The sequence below is a fragment of the Cornus florida genome, unplaced genomic scaffold (assembly GCF_030987335.1).
Source record: "Cornus florida cultivar Cherokee Brave unplaced genomic scaffold, ASM3098733v1 CherokeeBrave_3.0.0_Hap2_Chr10, whole genome shotgun sequence".
Classification (NCBI taxonomy): Eukaryota; Viridiplantae; Streptophyta; class Magnoliopsida; order Cornales; family Cornaceae; genus Cornus; species Cornus florida.
In genome coordinates, this window is record NW_026775580.1 from 53,584,127 (window position 1) to 53,603,845 (window position 19,719).

At 37.6% G+C, this 19,719-nt stretch overlaps 2 protein-coding genes and 1 non-coding gene across 5 annotated transcripts in view; all 3 read right to left on the minus strand.

The window, feature by feature from the left end:
* The window catches only part of LOC132276192 (transcription initiation factor TFIID subunit 4b-like), a 53,670-nt gene extending 42,524 nt beyond the window's left edge, over nt 1–11,146 (minus strand). Inside the window, exon 1 of the mRNA XM_059777516.1 lies at nt 11,128–11,146. The gene's annotated coding sequence lies outside the window, so the exon portion shown is untranslated. The remainder of the gene's footprint in view (nt 1–11,127) is intronic.
* A 5,624-nt stretch (nt 11,147–16,770) lies between these two features.
* LOC132280619 (small nucleolar RNA Z223) lies at nt 16,771–16,857 on the minus strand. Its single transcript, XR_009471626.1, has one exon. It is a non-coding gene; the product is annotated as a small nucleolar RNA Z223 (small nucleolar RNA).
* A 490-nt stretch (nt 16,858–17,347) lies between these two features.
* On the minus strand, nt 17,348–19,532 carry LOC132279262 (transcription factor GTE10-like). 3 transcript variants are annotated; one of them, XM_059781192.1, is made up of 6 exons: nt 19,463–19,532; nt 18,749–18,836; nt 18,554–18,661; nt 18,362–18,434; nt 18,069–18,187; nt 17,348–17,918 (listed from the first exon to the last, which is right to left on the minus strand). In XM_059781192.1, exons 3-6 carry the CDS (start codon nt 18,617–18,619, stop codon nt 17,754–17,756), a joined length of 423 nt encoding a protein of 140 aa, XP_059637175.1. In that variant the 5' UTR covers nt 18,620–18,661; nt 18,749–18,836; nt 19,463–19,532; the 3' UTR covers nt 17,348–17,753. The 3 variants fall into 3 exon arrangements, with proteins under 3 accessions (XP_059637175.1, XP_059637177.1, XP_059637176.1); XM_059781194.1 differs by lacking the exon at nt 19,463–19,532 and adding an exon at nt 19,221–19,384; XM_059781193.1 differs by lacking the exon at nt 19,463–19,532 and adding an exon at nt 19,118–19,211.
* Between the last annotated feature and the right edge of the window lie 187 nt (nt 19,533–19,719).

Sequence of the window (19,719 nt, forward strand, 5' to 3'; positions counted from 1 at the left end):
GTAAGTCCTTAGGGGTGTTTGAACACCTAGTGCCCTAAAGCCGTTCGGTTTGGGAGTCATTGACCTAATGCCCGACCTCATGGATCGCTAGAAAGCTTAATAGATCAACACATTACACCATGCTTCCATCTTTGATCCTTAGGATTAGTAAAAAAAATAAAAAATAATTAAAAAAATAAAAAAAAATAAATCGAGTGAAAAAAATAAAGGCACCTAGATCAATAAAGTTTTAATAAAAGGTCCACTCTTTGTCTTGATGATCGGTACTAGATTTGTGTACTAGTTTGAAGGTAATGATGTGATCATTTTTTTAGTTGGCTAAGATAACAACATATTTGATGCCGGTTCACTCAAAAAGGATTCTAGAGTTATTTTGATTTGTATGATCATTTTCTTGATGTGTGGAGGACCATACTTGTTTACTTGGTGTTGAGATTTTGGGAGATTGCTTAGAAAGAGTTGAAAAATTGCATACTTGAGGTAATTTTCTCCCAATGCTTATTTGCAATATTGGTGCCTCTTTAGTGAGAATGAGCTTAATGTTTGTAGGTATCATCTCTAAAAACCCTACGAGACTTCACTCGTCCACTAAGGGTAACCTAGGGGTTTAAAATGCTTGTTACATGTGCTAAATACAATCGTATTCCCTACGAAAGTGGCGTTATCCATTTATTACTTTCTAGTTCATAGTTAATTAGTTATTCATTTCATTCCTTTACTTCGTAGTTCATTACTAGGGACTAGCAATATTTAAGTTTAGGGGTGTGATGAGCGCTGAAAAGTGTGCATTTAAACCCCTTAAGCGAGGGTATTTTAGTCTATTCATCTATCTTTATTTATCCGTTTTAGTACTTATTTGTGTTTTTGTCTATTTCAGGCCAATAATGTTAAAACGAGCTAAAAATGGCTTCTTTAAGACCTTTTGGAGTCAAAATAAGTCTAGGTGAGAATTTGGAGCAAAAGGAGGCTGATGCTGAAAATCTGCCAAGTTGGATAGATCGAACTTATTTCTGATCGAGCGAAGAAAAGTCTGATCGATCGAACTGTTTGCGAAAGTTATTAAAAAGTAGATCTGAAGCTCATTTCGAACCAACTCGGGCTGTGTTTGAAAGAGAAGATTCTAAGGCCGAGTTCTAAGATTTTTGGGCTCCTAAAGCCTTGTATATACGAGGGATTCAATCATTCTTGTAAGGAGATTCATATTTTTACATTGTAATTTCTATATTGTTGAACTTTCTCTCTCTAGAAAGTTAGAGATTAGGGTTAGAAAAAAATAGGGAAGTGGAGGCACATCTCAATAACACATCTCTAGATCCACATACTCTCTCTCTCTCTAGAGCTTTAAAGAAGAAGAAGAAGAAGATGGAGCCATGTTTGGAGTTTGCCCTTGAGGGTTTCATAACCTGTGATACCCCTCGAATCCAAGACATGGGTTGATCAGGCCCAAGCCCAAACTCGAGGAAAATATCAAACAAATAATATTTAAAATGACCACAGATTACAAAACGAATTAAGAATAAATATTAAAAGCTGAAAGATCTCTAAATATAAAATCCTCAAATATTAAAGATTAATAAAATTCAAATCCTTTCAAAACCTCCAACAGTTTAAAAAACTCGGGAATCCATCTCTAGTGGACCCCTAATAAAAATCTAATATGAAATGTAAATAACTGAAAGAACATCCAAATCAAAATCACGGAGAGAAGTCCTACATCGTCGGAAGAGTGAGTGATAGTCTTTACTCAGCACGATCAAGCCTACGACTGGAACTGTCGAACACCTGAAAAATAAAAGTGAGTCAGGCCCATGAACAAGTTCTATCCTATTACAATCCGAACAGAGACTCGATACGCATGTACATCCTAGACAACTCAACAATAGCTATGTAGTCCGTACATATATATATCTACATTACGGGACTCTCACTGGACTATGAAGAGGGTCTCAACCTAAACAGAAGGCAACATGCAAAACGCACCTGAGTAGGCATAAGTACCTAAGCCTAAACAGGGTATACCTCAACCAGCATAGCCAGTTATGCATCCTACTGCATATACGTTCCCTAATCGTCAATCCTGAGACTCAAACTCATACCGCGGTACCATAAGTATATATTCAAAGTCCTATCCTATCCATCCAAACCAATCCAGTTAGTCATTCAGCTTGTGCAGCTTATTTTACTTAACTTAAACAACAAGTAATCCTTTTAGTCATTCAGCTTGTGCAGTTTCTTTGATTTAAATACAAGTAGGATTTATTTTATAATCCATTCCCTTATTCCAGCATAGGTAGGAGTTAGTATTTTGAAACTAATCCGTCCCTAGTATGCCATCTTTTCATACCGGTGCATATAATCCATACATCCAGTAGTTGATAATACAGATAATGAATGTAAATACCAACTAATCCATAATAAGCAGAATCAAAATATGTAATTGAACATGCTTGCTTTATACCACTACACAATTATCCAAGAATTGATAACACATTTAACATATGTATGCGTCAATTTATCCATTATAAGCATATAATCATTCTGTAATCTAACACACTTATAATTTTCCCACGGAAACATGAATAAACAATAATTCTATTCACAGATAAATTGCTACACATAAGATTATGCAATTTAAATCCTCCACCTCCAGGAACAGTCCACAAACTTACTTAAAAATTATATACTGTTCAAGCAACAACCATTAATTGGTTTATTATGCATTAAAAAGTCCTCTAAAATTTTAATTTGATCTCAGACATCAACTAAATTTATGAATTACAGCTCCTACACACCTCAGTAGTGCCGAAAACCAACCCCACATGGGGAGCCACCTCCACACCACCTAGAGCCGGCTCCACCCTTGTGGGGAGCCGCCTCTTCTTCCTCTTTTCCTGTTTGTTTGTTTTCCTTCACCTGTTTCCTCTCCGGTGACGTCCAGTTTATCTGTCCTCAACTTTTAAGGTTTCTACTGATTAAAATTAAGTTCCAGTGTGTTCCAGAGATTTTAAAAATCATTAATGACTAATCAACTTCAATAAGAACAAGAAATATGCACAGAAAAATTAAAACAAGCAAATACGGATTCATGCACACATACAGATTTAATCTAATCTATCATGCAAACCAGATTAATCTTTGATGTTTATTTACTCCTGGAGTTGTATTAGGCATGTAAAGAACACGAGCCAAACGAAAAGAGTTAGGAGTAGAACTTGTCTTTAAGATTTGGTTCAAAATCTCAGTGTCGTCTTCCTAAGGTTTCCGGCGAACGTTCTATTTTCTCTCTCTGTCTTCTCCTTGGTTCAACCCTCGAACAACGCCCCTTTAATCCCTCCTTGGTTCAGCCTTAGTCCTAGCTAAACCTTAACCAAAGTACTCTGTTTCTCTTTGTTTCTCTCCGTCTCTCTGTATACGTGAATAGGGTTTTTCTAACCCTAGCAGACGTACTGTTCTATATATAAAGCCTAAAACAAAATGCTAGTTCATGTATAATTAGAGACAGAGCCCTAATTAAATCCTAGTCGGCCCATAGAACAAAACCTAAGTTATAATCTATGTCGGTTACACAAACGTGACTTCTAAAATAAAATCCTAATTAAATAACGTATTTAAATACTTATTTAACTTATGTACATAATTAAACAACTATAATAAATAACTATAATAAATCAATTAAAGATACATAATAAATAAAAATAATTTACCAATTAAATCAAACAATTCAATTAAATCAAATCATCCAAATAATTCAACTAATTCAAATAATAAAAATTAAATCAAATAACCAAGCAACAAAACAATTAAATAATTAAAAATGCAACAAAATACTTAATTAAAATACTAGGACTACCATTTTAAGATTAGAGGTATTACATGACCACATCCACCTCCTCCATGATTGGCTAGATCTACACTTAGGGCTTGGATGAGCCCTAAGTCTTGTGTAATCTAAATCCTTGTATTTCTATTTTTGGGGATTTATATATATATTGTTGTGATTAGTGCTTAGCATTGTGATTGCTTATTTAATTCTTCCTTATAATTCTCTATTTTAATTACATGTTGTCTTATGTGTAATTATTTGGGGAATTGATCTCTACACTAGATTCTCTATATTGATTACATGTCTATGTGTGATTAATTAAGGATTTAGTGATGGCTAAGCATGGGTTTTTATTGAATGGATTTGTAAATTAATTTGATGGATTATACTTATACTTGATGAGTTATTCTACAATTTAATTCATGCTTGTAGGTAGGTAGACAATCTATACTTGATTTGATATTCCATGGCTTATTATTGCAAATTCAATGATTTTCTAGATTGATGTGTGCTCTCATTAGACCCATTTGTCAATAAAATTGATGGATTATGCTTTTGTCTTAGTGGGTTGTTCTACACTTAGTTTACTTGTTGGTTAGGTAGATAATTCACTGTTGCATTAGATAGTTCACACTTTTACATGCAAATTGTGTTTATGTTTGTGGCCACATCTTGATTGCAACAATGTATTTCCCATTAATGGAAAGCAAGTGGTTAATTACATGAGCTTAGTGATGATTCCAACACCCTAAAACCTCTCTTCATATCTCTTAAATCCCTATCTCTCATTAGTTTATTTTACTTGCATTTTAATTCAATTGTTTTCTAGTTTAATCAACCAATCTCTCTCTTTGCAATCAATTGGTACATTAGAGTCGAAGTTAAATTCCAGCACGTATAATCTCTGTAGACGATCCCTACTTGCTATACTTCATTAGTTTTAGTAGTGGTTTTTATAAATGTAAATTTGACAAGAAAGGCTTCCGAAACCACATTCATATTTTGACCTTGCGAAGTGATCCGTTTTCTAAACACTTAGAAAGAGGCTCGTGAGATACGCCAGTTGGGATTTCAGTGTCTTTGAGCCGAGTTGTGCGGGACTATTCCATCGTGATAGCCGGGCGGACTTTTGTGTTTAACCTTATCCTCCTGGAGATGACTAGCTTTGATGTCATTCTTGGAATGGATTGGTTAGCTTCCTTTCGTGCCACAATCGACTGTTTCAGTGGTAGAGTCATAATTTGCACTCCTGAGGGAGATTGTTTCTTTTTTGTGGGAGATCAGAGTGATTCACTCACTTCATCGTTTTATGGAGTTCGTGGACGGAGTCGTGGTGATTACTTCTTGGCTAGTCTTCTAGCCAAAAAAGATGGTGTTGTGGAAGAAGATTATCTTGCGATTGTTCATGATTTTCCGGATGTGTTTCCGAAGGATTTGACAGAGTTGCCTCCACACCGAGAAGTGGAGTTTACTATTGATTTGATGCCCGGTACCGCGCCAATTTCTATGGCACTGTATCGTATGGCACCAGTTGAATTAGAAGAATTGAAGAGGTAACTTGATGATTTGAGGATAAAAGTTTTTATCTGACCGAGTGTGTCACCGTGGGGTGCACCGGTCTTGTTTGTTAAGAAGAAAGATGGTTCTTTGAGGTTGTGCATTGATTACCTGAAGTTAAATCATGCCACCATCAAGAACAAATATCCTTTGCCAATGATAGATGATTTGTTTAATCAATTAAGAGAAGCCAGTTGTTTTTCGAAGATTGACTTGAGGTCAGGCTACTATCAGTTACGGGTTAGGGATGAGGATATCCCAAAGATAGCATTCCGTATACGGTATGGACACTATGAGTTCCTTGTTATGCCTTTTGGCTTGACTAATGCACCAGCAGCATTCATGGACTTGATGAACCGTGTCTTTCACGATTACTTGGACCAGTTTGTGGTAGTTTTCGTAGATGACATTCTTGTGTATTCACGATCTCGGGAGGAACATGTGATCCATTCGAGTATTGTATTGTAAATTTTACGGGATCATCGATTGTATGCCAAATATGAGAAGTGTGAGTTTTAGCTACAAGAAGTGAAGTTTTTGGGGCATGTTGTTTCAGAAGGTGGAGTATCGGTTGATCCATCAAATATAGAGGCAGTTCTGAATTGGGAGCGACCCAAGAATATGTTTGAAATCCGTAGTTTTCTTGGTTTAATGGGTTACTACTGAAGATTTGTGAAGGATTTTTCTTGCTTGGTAGCACCTATGACCCGTTTGACCTGAAAAGGGATTAAGTTTGCATGGAATGAAGCCTGTGAGTCATCCTTTCAGGAATTGAAGACAAGGTTGACTACGGCTTCAGTGTTGGTGATACCTGAGCGTGGCTTGGGTTACGTGATTTATTGTGACACTTCACGTGATGGTTTGGGATGAGTGTTGATACAGGATGATAGAGTGGTGGCTTATGGGTCTCGACAGTTGAAGACTCACGAGTTTAACTACCCTACTCATGATTTAGAGTTAGCGGCAGTTGTACTTGCCTTGAAGTGTTGGAGATATTACTTGTATGGTGAGAGATTCGAGGTATTCTCGGATCACAAAAGTCTCAAGTACCTTTTCTCCCAAAAGGACTTGAACAATAAATAGAGGCGATGGGTTGAGTTCTTGGAAGATTACAACTTTGACTTGCAGTATCATCCGGGCAAGGCAAATGTGGTAGCAGATACCTTAAACCGGAAATCTCGTGGAACTTTGGCTAGTTTGGCCATTCGGAAATGGAAGATACTTGAGAATTTGGCAGAAATGGGATTGCAGTATTTTGATGATGATGGTTGTAGTGAGTCAGTATTATTGTTTAGTCTTATGGCTCAACTTACTCTTGTCAGACGAGTGATTGAGTCGCAGAGACAGGATCCGGATTTGGATGCCATTCACACTTTGATCTCGGGTGGTGAGACAGTGAATGATTGGACCTTGCATGCAGATGGAGGTCTACGGTTTATGGGTTTATTTGTTGTTCCCACAGTTTGTCGTGAGGATGTTCTACGGGAGTTTCACACTTCCCGCTTTGCAGTTTATCCAAGTGGTACTAAAATGTATCACAATTTGAGACGTCAGTATTGGTGGAACAGAATGAAGAAAGATGTTGCACAATTTATGGCTAGATGTCTTACCTATCAGCAGGTGAAGGCCGAGCATCAGAGACCAGCCTGTTTATTGCAACCATTGCCTGTAGCGCAGTGGAAATGGGAGCAGATTACTATGAATTTTGTGACAGGTCTTCCAAGGTCATGGAGAGGCAACGAGGCCGTATGGGTCATTATTGATAGATTGACCAAGACGGCTCACTTTTTGCTTATTAAGGTAACAGATGATGCGGAGGCACTTGGTGCTCTTTATGTGAAGGAGATTGTAAGGTTGCATAGAGTTCTAATAACTATTGTTTCGGACAGGGATGCCAAGTTCACTTCGAAGTTCTGGGAAGGACTTTAAGCAGCGTTTGGTTTAGCGTTGCATCTGAGTACGGCATTTCATCCACAGACCGACATCCAATCGGAGCGTACCATCTAGATTTTGGAGGATATGCTTCGGGCATGTGTACTTGATTTGGGAGGCAGTTAGGAGGATCACCTTCCACTCATTGAGTTTGCCTACAACAACAGTTATCAAACGAGCATTGAGATGGTTCCATTTGAGGCGTTGTATAGTAGACCCTGTAGGTCTCCAGTTTATTGGACTGAGGTAGGCGAGACAACCACCTTAGGACCCGACATTGTAGTCGAGACTACCGAGAAAATTAAATTGATCAGACAGAGGTTGCTCACAGCTCAGAGTCGACAGAAGAGCTATGCGGATAGGTGGAGACGACCGCTATCTTTTGAGGTGGGAGACCATGTTTTTCTACGGGTTTCTCCACGGAAGGGGTTGATGAGATTCGGGAAAAGTGGCAAGTTATCACCACGATTCATTAGACCTTTTGAGATCTTGGATCGAGTAGGAGAGGTTGCCTACAGACTTGCTTTGCCACCATAGATAGACAGAATCCACAATGTCTTTCATGTATCGATGCTATGGAAGTACTAGCCAGATCCATCTCACATTTTTGAGTTGGGTTGATGTGGACATTAATGAGGATGTTTCCTACAAGAAAGGACCAGTTTAGATCCTTGACACACAACAGAAGGTGTTGAAGAACAAGATGATACCAATGGTGAAAGTTCTTTGTAGACACCACGGAGTCGAGGAGGCTAATTAGAAGCTCGAACAGGAGGTTCGCTCCAAGTATCCAGCGTTGTTTTTTCCCACAGGTATGATTTCAGGGACGAAATCCTTTTAAGTTGGGGAGATTGTGATGTTTCCAATTTCCTCTTCTTTTTTTTTTTTTCATTTTTTTTTAGAACTTTTGTCGCTGCAAGGGCATTCTGTCTTTTGCCGTTTTGCGAGCCAGACATTGTGGAGTGTGTCGATTATGTCCTCGAGTTGTTTGGGGCATTTCATTGAGTTCATGACTCTTTGAAATGCAAGGGTGATCATTTTCACATTTTTCTGTTTTTCAGGCCAGATGGTCCGGTGTGGGACTCGTTACCGGACTTGTCGTGTACGGGGGATTGTAATTGAGTCCATTAGCATTTCATGCATTTTATTTGATGCATTTTAATGTGGGTTTTATTTGGTTGGGTGTATATATAAAAATTGGTGGGAGTTTATAAAGAAAACAAAAGAAAATAAATTTTTGTTGGGACCCACAAGCACTTAAGTGGTCATTTTGTTCTCATTTTTCTCTCCTTTCTTGTAAGCCTCTTTCTCTCGTTCCACACTTTTTTTTCTTTTTTTTTTTGGTTTCAATCTTCACCTCTTGATTTCTCCTTCAATACTTAGTGTTTTTAAGAGCCGTTTGCGGCTATTCGAAGCCCACGACGAGACCTACAAGTTGATAGGAGCAATTCCTTTGTTGGTGCACTATAGGAAATTCGAAAATCCTAGGGTTTGAGGTGAAACTTGGGGGTTTTGTATAAAATTGAGGTAGGGGTCTCTAATTTGCATTTTCTTGTTCCTTTGTGAGTTTTCTTGTTATTTGATGCCAACATGCTTAATTGAAATTAATTACCTCTAGAATGATTTTCTTGTGGGTGTAAAGTTCATTATTATATGTGTAATTGTTGATTTGTATAAAAAACATGCTTCATTATTAATTTCTTTATGTTATTGTGTTGACAAAATTGCTAAAAATGATACATGGAAACTTATGGAAATTTTCTTAGAATTATTGTAATTGACAAAATTGCTAGAAATGATACATGGAAGCTCATGGAAATTTTCTTAGAATTATTGTAAAGCTTGCTTAATAATGGAAGTATTATGGACATTTCTTATTTCCCTAGCATTGAATACATGAGACATACATGCATATCATGGGGCATGAATGATGGGAAATGATGTTGAACAAATAAAAAAGGGGAGTTTTGGGGAGAATTTGATGAAACGGTTCTTGAAAAAATCCGGTCGCCGTGGAGTCACCAAAGGGCCGGTATGTTAATGTAACCTTGAAAGAATTAGGGAGATTGCCCTAACGTGGTTGAGCTATCTAGACCCCAAATGACGCCGCGGGGTACCAATGTTCAGGGACAGTAGCTAGCCCTTCTCTCGTGTAGTTGCGGAGTCACCAAAGGACGGGTTATATTAACAGTTTGTGAAGTGATGGATGTTAGTCTAAAAATGGGGAATGACATGCATAACATTGTATTCATGGCACGACATTCATTTGTTTAGAACTTTCAGGTTTACATTGTATTTTCCCGGTTTAGCATGACCCTTCTCCCTAGTGTCCTATTCATTATTTGGGTTCACGGGGTCACAAGAGGTGCGTCTTAGGCACCACCTACTGAGCTTTTTGCTCACCCCATTATTTAACATTTTCAGGCCAGGAAAAGATGTAGTGGATGCCGATCCCTCTCAAGCATGAAGAGGACTGGAGATCTATTTTGATACTTTTTGTGTACTAGTTAATCTTTGGTAAAGTCTCAAACTATGAAAAAGAGTATTCATTTTTGTAAATTATGGCCATGTAACATAATTAAGATACTTGATTAATTTTTTTTTTTTTTTATATGTAAATTGAGACTATGTAAATGCTTAAGTTGAATGTGATGACGATGATGGGTCTAACTTGAGGAGGTTGTTGATGTTGTAGTATTGGGGAATGTAATATATATGTATATTTTTTGTATTGTGTGTTGGGACATGTTGGATAAGTCTTGAAAGGCTAAGAAAGGCCATTGCATTTTTTTTAAGCAGGTTGTTGTAGGCCCCTTTTTAGCAGAGGTTATGCCGATTTTTATTTATTTTTATTTTTTTATAATTGGTATTTAGTTTTGGATCGTTACAAATTTGGTATCAGAGCCGATGGTTCAAAAACTATTAGGACAACAGGTAGAGGCCTACATAAGGTTGCATGGGAAGTTGTTTTTGTCGATTATTATTTGAAGGAGTATGCTTAACTGTTTACTTGCTTACGTGTTTATGTGCTTATATGCTTATGCTAATGTGCTTATTGCATAGTCTTGCATGCTAAGTGTTTGTGCAGTATCCTTTTGTGTTAAGTTGTTCACGGTTGGATCTTAGTGTTATCGTTATTGAACCATTTTCTTGTTTTATAGCACGATGTCATAGCGTGAAGAACCAAGGGAAGTTGGCCCTAGGCCAACAAGGGGTGATGTTGGCGAGAGTTCCAGCTCCAATCCGGCGGAGCAAAATGAAGAAGATACACTTCTTAGGGATTTGATTACCCCAAGAGGTGTTTCCACTAGGAGGGATGATGTTGAAGTACTCGTTGAGGAGGGTGAAGGTTCTGCGGAACTTGCATTAAACCGTTTGTTACAAAAAGCCTTGAGGGCTACAATTGCTACTCATTCGTAGCTGATACCGCAGTCGGTACCACAACCAGTAGTTCAGGTGAAGGAGACGCCAGCGCAGAAATGTCTTAAGCTGATTTCAAGGTTTTCTAAGTTGATGCCAATGATGTTCGAGGGCGGTACAGATCTCATGGTAGCGGACGACTACATGGATCAAGTTGAATCTCAATTGACTTTTATTGATGTGACGGATGATCACTTGAAAATCATCGTAGCCACTTACAAGTTTTCAAAGGATGCCAAATTTTGATGGAAGTCGGTCACAAATCAATATAAGATTTTTATCAATTTATCATTTTTTTTAATCTAAATTCACATCACTGTTCACGAATGTACAATATTTGAGATACCCGTGGTATAGTGAAATCAAAGCAGAGAAGAGCTTCCAGAGATGCATACCACTATCTGAATCAGAGGGTTGAGAGTTGGACGTATTGCCCTCTATGTCCCTGTTTAGAGCAGCAGTGAACGCCTCCATATCCGCCCCAGAATGTTTCATATGGTGTTGTTGCACTGAAGTTTGAGACTGTGAAGAGAATTGGTTGGGCCAGCCTGTTTCGAAGCTTGGTTTAGCACTAACTGACAATCAACTTAGAAGGTATTTAGCATGTTTTGATTGCAACAACCTATATTGTATATTACCTGTGTTTGCAATTTGAATACTGTCATCTTGAGCAACTGGTCTCCAACAAGACTTCTCATGGTGCGAATAAATACATCTTTAGAGACATGATTTTCTGAATATAGCAAAAGAAATCACCATTCGGATGAGACAATATTCCATCCCATACAAGAAAGGAATAGTACTTGGTGAATAATCATTTTCTAAGACCTACCTCCAGTTTATTACAAAGACACTGAAGTTGCATGGCTTGGTCCTTATGAAGTTGGGGTTGTATGACCGGGAGCAAAAGTGCAAATGGCACTTGTTTGCCCTTATTCATTGGATTAATTGCCTGCTCTAGTGCCATTGGATTTTGATTACTCATCTTCTGTAATTTTGAGTATTGAGATTCGCTGTTCGGATATTGTGTTCTATCTGGCTCTGTAACATGGATAGGATTCTTCTCAGAATTCTGCATATCCATTGTCTGAGAAAAATATGATTGGAGAGTATTTTGTTTTGCTTCAGCTTGCCATTGTTCACAATCTTTTTGTGATTGTTTCTCTCGCAGTGGGAAGTAATTCCGCTCTTGCGAGGTTTCAATTTGGGGTTGCTGGTTCTCATAACCAGATCCATGTTGCTTCGGCAACAATTCAGATGAACGTTGCTCCTGTTGCACCTTCAGATATTGTTGCCTTGGTAGGAAGTTTGCCATTGCGGAAACAACTGACTGGAAATCTGATTGCTTCCTTGAGATAAAGCTGCTGAATTTTTAAATTAACATGCCATAACTAACAACAAATATTCTGACCAGGACATGTGAAAGGTTAAACAGAAAGAACATATAAAAAGGTCAAATACTTTAAATTACAAATATTTAGCTATGCCCTTGCATGCAGAGTACTTGGTTAGGCTCACAGTTTGCATCTATAAATAAAACTTTGAAGAATAATGATAGGGAGACCGATGAATTAACCCCGAATAAGTATTGAATCTGACGTATTTTTGTCCACCTCATTTACTTAAACAGTTTCCAACTTTGAAATATTTTTGCACACTGCTTGGTGCCTTAATTTTAAAATGAAATATATATATATATAAAGAGGATGTCAGAAAAGGAGAGGCAAGAAAGCTTTTAAATTTTCATTAATCTTTTTAAGTGCTATTAATGCTAAAAACTTGAGGTAGTGTTTGAGGGATCTTTTAAGGGCTTTAGAAGGACTTCTAAGGTCTAGAAAAAAACAAGACACACAGACTTCCAAGAGAAGGGGAATGAGGTGAAACTCCGTTTTGCCAAAGCCAAAAATAGTTACTTTTGAAAACCAATTCTTGCGAAGTTGGATTGTTACTAAAGTAAAAAATTCTAAATGACAAATTTGTCCCTCAATTGTTAGGTTGCCATCTCAAAAGAAAACCAAAGTAGGTAGACTTATCCGGCCATAACAAGTTGCAGGAAGTGTCTCAGATCCATTCTGATTCTTATTTATTCTGCAAAATTATGGCAAGGCATAACATTCTAGGGTTATATACATATCTGTGCGCGCGCGTGTGTAGGGTGGAGCGGGAGGAGGACATCATTTGATAACTAATAACAGCTCACAATCATAGGTTTGATAGTAGTGGCGGTCATCGGAGGTAAACTTGTGGCCAACTGGTGCCGGTCTAATAATTATGTGGCTGTGAATGGTGGTCGAATCTAGTGTGGGTGGGATCCTATGAAATTCGATATCAGCATTTTAGTGGGGCTTGGCTTCGTCTTGGGGATTTGAATATAATTCGGTACAATCATGAGAAGAAAGGTGGGCTAGGTCTGTCATCTAGATTCATGCATGAATATAACCAGGTTATTGATCAACTGTGGCTTACTGATGTTCCAGTTCTGAACCGCCAATTTACTTCTCAAAAGGCCAGAATTAGGTGGCTTAAGGATCAAGATAAGAATTCTAAGTTACTTTTATCAAAATGTTATAGGATCATAGGGTTGTGGGAGTAACATGACAGTGCTACAGAAATAGGATGAGGAGGGTAATATGGTTACTCATTTTTCCTGTATTCAAGACATGATTGTCCAGCACAATGAGGGGGCCAGGGCATACTAAGACTACTGATGTTTGGAGTCATCCAATAGTTTTAAACCCACCAAATACACACAATAATCCTTCCACTCAACAAAAAAACTCCATCAACAAGGCTTCAGAACAGCATCCAGCGGACCCCACTCAGTGCAAAGCCACTGACTAGCCACAGTTCTAGGAATATCTCGTAAAGACAAGGCTATACAATGAACACTTCCAATAATAGTAAACTTGACAACCTGCAAATCAGTAATTTCTTGACCAAACAGCCTATTATTCCTCTCAAGCCAGAGGTAATCAACTGTAGCAGCCAACAACCACCTGTTAATCAAAGAAACTAAAGGCTTCCCCTTAAAAAACAACAAACACCAAGAAACCAATTGATCCCAGTTGCCAGTAGGCCAAGGTAAAGCACCTTTAGCCTTAAAAGTATTCCAAATCACAGAAATGGGAGGAAAAGAAAAGCAGAGATGTTGTCTATCTTCTATCATGAAATGACACAAAACACAACTAAACTGAGAAGCACTGCCATGCTTTATCATTCTATCTCGAGTGAGCAATCTATCTTGTAAAGCCAACCACAATATAAAGGCATGCGTAGGAATGGCCATTGGAGATCCCAAGCAGATTTAATAAGTTCATCATGCACAACAGGATTAGGCAACAACCCCACAGGCATATTAGTCCTCAATTCGATCACTGCCATAGTATTCCTAGGCGGGCCAATGCCATTGAAAACTAGAGATGATTGCAGCCACTTTTGCTTGTCTACCCAACCCAGAAATAACAATAACCCTTTCCTCCATATTGTCAGCATTGACTCCTTTAGACCATAAAGACACATCCAAACCATTACCAACAACAAACAAAAACTACAATCTAAACTGAGTTCTTAGTTTTAACAATTTCCTCCAAGACCAAGAACACTGACTTGGCATAGGAATGTACCAAAAATTTCTTCCCCTCAACAAAAATAATTCTTAACCCAAGCAACCCAAACAGATCGAAGAGGTTTGAGGCTGCAAAAGATACCAAATATGCTTCCCCGTGGCAGCATAATTCCAAAACAATAACTCTTTAACCCCAAGTCCACCCTCAGATTTGGGAAAACAAACAGCATCCCATTGAACTTTGGCACCCTTAGTAAACATCTCAGTACCAGACCACAGAAAATTCCTCATTACATCATATACCTGCTTTAGAGCCTTTAGGCAACACAAAACAGGAAGCCCAGTGCACTTGAATAGAAAACAGAACAGAGGAAATAAGCTCCATTCTCCCAGCAAAAGACAAGAATTTACTATGCCAACATCTAACCCTAGAAGTAATTCTTTTCACAAGATCAACACTGTCATCACTTCTAAGTGTAGAAGAAATCAGAGGCACTCCCAAGTATTTTACAGCTAATGTCCCTTGAGTAAACCCAGAACAAGCAGGAAGACTTTAAACTTCCCTCATCAACCCCAGAACTTAATAAGCAAACTCTTAACACATTTAAACAAAGCCCAGAAAGAATACTAAACTGAGACAAAGAATTGAGCAACACATTGACAAGAGGACAAATTCCCAGCTGAGAAGAGACAGATGTCATCCGCAAACATTAAAACAGTAAGGTTTAGATCCTTACATTTCCAATAAAACTGGAACCGATCACACTGAGTATGAGTAGATAAAAAAACCACTAAGGACCACCATCATAACCAAAAGATAAGGTGACATAGGGTCACCTTGCCGGAGACCCCCCTCACTCCAAAAATACCCCTCCAAACCCCCATTTATATTTATAGAAAATTTAGGAGAAGAGACACAAGCAAGAATCCATTGGATCATTTTAGTAGGAACATGAAAAGCATCAAGAACTTTAGCCAATTACTCCCAGGAAACACTATCCAAGGCTTTCCTAAGGTCAATTTGAAGAGCTATTCTAGCAGGACCATGATTCCTATGGTAGTTTAATAATAACTCTCGAACCAAAAGTACATTATCAGCTATACGTCTACCAGGTATAAATGCAGCCTGAGAGGGATGCATACAGCTATTTAAAGCTGGTTTTAGCCTATTAGCTATAATCTTAGCAATGCTTTTATATAATGTATTACAGACCAAGACTGGTCTGATTACCGCACCTTAGGAATCAAAGTAATTGCAGTGGAGTTTACCTCAGATAGCAGCCTCCCTTTTATGAAGAAATCCTGAATAGCCCGCGTAATATCTCCACCAATAACTGGCCAAGCCCTCTTGAAGAAAACAGCATTCCATCCATCTTGCCCTGGCACTTTAGCATCCTTCAAAGAGAACACAGTAGCCCTAATTTCTTCCTCAGTAATAGAAGCAATCATAGCCTGCCCTTGAGTTTCTGAAAAGGGGTTTTGAATAGCATTATGGAGCTCACCAACAGCAGACTGCCCCACTGGTTTATAGAACAAAGACTGGAAGAACTTGACAAATTCCAGTTTAACCAACTTATCATTACTCAGCATAGTACCATCATCATTACCAATAGTGGTAATACGATTAAACACCCTCCTCTGCTGGGCAATTCGATGGAAATACTTAGTGTTCCGATCCCCCAACTGTAACCACCCGAGATTGCTGTCTGAGAACATTTTCCTCCGCAAGAACCAACGAATTGTAAGAGTGGAAACACTCCTTCTCAACCTTTTGAAGCTCAGTGTTCAAAGGATCGGACTGCACCACTTGATCGACTTTCAGCAAAATCATCAAATGATCCGAAACACCAGGAGGTTGGAAAACAGATTCAGACCCAGGATACAAAAGCAACCAAGTATCATTCACAAGAACACGACCCAACTTACAGTAGTACATACCATTACTCCAAGAAAACTTAATCCCAGAGTATTTGAAATCGGATAACTCAGAATTCAAGATACAATCATCAAACTCCTGCATACATGCAGACCAATTGATGGAATTCTTCTGCCGTATATGAAGGCTACCTGTTCTTGCCCAGTCACCTTTGAAAGCACATAGGCAAACCTAGAAGTGAACACCTGTCTTCATCTTCAACAACACAACTATGAGTCAAAAAATTTGGTACGGAAATTGAAGTACCACCGTACCGAAATCAGTGGTCTGAGCAGCAAGATTTTCATCACTGTCAAAGAGCAGGTAGATGGGAAGCTTATTTCCCAGAAGTTTCTCCCTGAAAATAGGGTCTTGAAGCCGACCACACCTCAAAAAATTCGGATTTCTCATCACTGAAACTATCAGTCACATCAAAGAAACATGGTCTTTACACAAAAATACACACGCATATATATATATATATATATATAAACACAAACAACATGTGCAGACACAAACACATGTAATTAGACGTTGAAGTGAAAATTTAGAAAAGTAAAATGGCTGAGAGAAAAACAGTATTTTCTATCAAGAATTTTTTGAAGCAGAACTGGCATTTTAGCTGTGCATTCATCACTACTACTACTGAAAATTAAATACAATAATTAAATTTAGATAATTAAAAAATTGGTACGGAGATTGAAGTACCACCGTACCGAAATCAGTGGTCTGAGCAGCAAGATTTTCATCACTGTCAAAGAGCAGGTGGATGGGAGGCTTATTTCCCAGAAGTTTCTCCCTGAAAATAGGGTCTTGAAGCCGACCACACCTCAAAAAATTCGGATTTCTCATCACTGAAACTATCAGTCACATCAAAGAAACATGGTCTTTACACAAAAATACACACGCATAAATATATATATATATATATAAACACAAACAACATATGCAGACACAAACACATGCAATTAGACGTTGAAGTGAAAATTTAGAAAAGTAAAATGGCTGAGAGAAAAACAGTATTTTCTATCAAGAATTTTTTGAAGCAGAACTGGCATTTTAGCTGTGCATTCACCACTACTACTACTGAAAATTAAATACAATAATTAAATTTAGATAATTAAAAAATTGGTCATGACAAAAAGACAGCCGTATGTATAAAAGTTGGCTCATATCAACAAATTAAATCAAAGATTGACATTGAGCTACAATTACATGATGTAGAATGTTACAGTGGTGGCACGTGGCCATTCAACTAGGACTAAGCAAGAGGCAAAGTCCTAGGAGAAGTCAAAATAAGAACACCTTCTAGCCAAAGCAACACCAAAAATTTGCATTGCACTGGCAATACAGAGTTACAAACTATCAGCTTAGAGATATAAAAAACTACAAAGCTTAAGTCAGTTGTGATCAAGTGCATACACAATCTTCCTTCAAGACCTCTATAATGAGCTTGCAATCTATCTGTACATAGTGGCAAGCTTTAGCCTCTGCAGCAATATACATTAAAGTTCTCTATGACAGCTATTTTGGTTCAAAACTTATTCTAGGATCTCTCCTTCTTCTGCCTCCTCATCATCGTAGAAGTCATCTTTCTTCAAAAACAAACCAAACAACTCCAATGGTCTGGTTGAATCAAAGACACTGAGACTCTCAAAATATTTCCCAATGAGCAGATTGTCCTCAAACGCGACAGTCTTCTCCATCTGAAATGAGGAGGGGAAAGACGAGTTAATTTTTATGAAGCTCAAAACCAGATTTAAAGGTAAAAACCAGATTTTTATGAAGCTCAAAACCAGATTTAAAGGTGTACACAAGGAAGAAATTTTTTTTTGAACAAAATAAGACACACAAACCTTCTGCAAAGAAATTCGGGCAGCTTCTCTATTTCTCTCCCGTTGCATTTGCCATGCTCCTGCTGTCATTTGTGAATGAGCTTGATTAGCTCTGATTCGGCCTTCTACTCTGCCATTGTCTGTAAGCAATAAATTTACCAATTCAAATGTACATTAGAAACATTTTGACACTTTGTTTTTTCAGTTAGAGGAAGAGAAAGAAAAATGAACCTATTGTGATAAAACAAGAAACTATATATCCAAACCAAAAATTAATAAAACTTAAGTCTGCCCATGGAATAATTTATAATCACCTTTATGCTGCAGCCTTTCCCGCCTCTCCTTTTCCCATTCCCACTGAATTTTAATTCGATCATCTATGCCAACCTGAAGGAATAAACAACTAGTTGATAAGCAACACCTCACACTTGATTATTAAGTATTATAAAAAATTATTAATCAGTAGAAGATGGTATCGTATTTTGGCACAAGCTTATTGTACATACGTGAATTAGCATGAGCTCCTGCTGTGATTTCAGGATATTCTTTAGCCATCCAGCACGGATGGCCATCTTTGGAGACAGTTGAATTTTGAAATAAAAAAATTCAACTAGCTGCAAAGGGTATTTATTATTAGCATGAAAAAATCTGGAATAAAATAAATAAATAAATATATATGAATAATTGAAGAAATTACTTACTTTATACTTAGTCTGAAGTGATGAAAGCACTCCAATTTGTTGGCCTTCAGCAGTTCAACTCCAAATTTACCAATTAGTCTTTCAAATCCTACAAAGGGAGATCCTGTTTCTGTCATTATCTTCACAAATATTTATAACTAAAATTCATAAAATAAAATAAAAATTTATATAAAAAAGATCATAGAAAATTTCACCAAATAGGATTTAGTTTGCAAGACAATAATTACAGACCTTGATTAGTTGGTTTAGAAAAAAATAGGACAAAACCCATACATTATTATACTTCGATATGACAGTAAAACAATCCTGGGTAAAAATAAAATTAAAATTCGTCCACCGGATCTAAATTAATTAACAACAATTCATTACCTGTCGCGAGATACGAAAAAAGATTGCGAATTTGGATGAAAATGAGGGGAAATTAAAAAAAAAAAAAAATTTGCGAACGTGGAAGGGTTTTGAATTGACTCACCGACACGAGTGTGAGCAGCCTATCGAAAGGAAGTAAAAAAAAAAAAAAAAACCCTAAACTTAAATCGTCAAAAAAGAAAACCTTAAACTTATGATTGATGACACAGAAACACAAAGCATGAATTAGCTACTCAAAACATCAGAAAAAGTAAGAACATTTGACCTCATAGTATCCAATATTCAACTACAATAAATTGCAATTAATTATAAATAATTTGTAAAAGGACATGAACTGAAGTTTACCGAGATAGACGCGGCGATCCGACCGTGTAGAGAGAGAAACAAGATTTAGGGTAATTTTCGACTCTATAGAGAGAGAAAATAAGATATACAGTATATGAAATATATACTAATATATAGATGTAGTAGGATATTTACATTAGGGAATAATTCGGGTGGTGCCAGTTCCACGTGTGCGTATGATTGACGCGGTCTATTGGATGTTCGTTAGGGACGCTCCAGTAATCTTGGCCGTCAATTGTAGGTTTAGTGGGTCCTAC

Excerpts from the sequence above, each read along its gene's own strand:
- LOC132279262 (XM_059781192.1), bottom strand. The coding sequence starts at position 18,619 with ATGGCCATCCGTGCTGGATGGCTAAAGAATATCCTGAAATCACAGCAG. Across the intron at positions 18,435-18,553 it reads AGGAGCTCATGCTAATTCAC|GTTGGCATAGATGATCGAAT; the intron begins GTATGTACAATA and ends TTATTCCTTCAG. Across the intron at positions 18,188-18,361 it reads GGAAAGGCTGCAGCATAAAG|ACAATGGCAGAGTAGAAGGC; the intron begins GTGATTATAAAT and ends TATTGCTTACAG.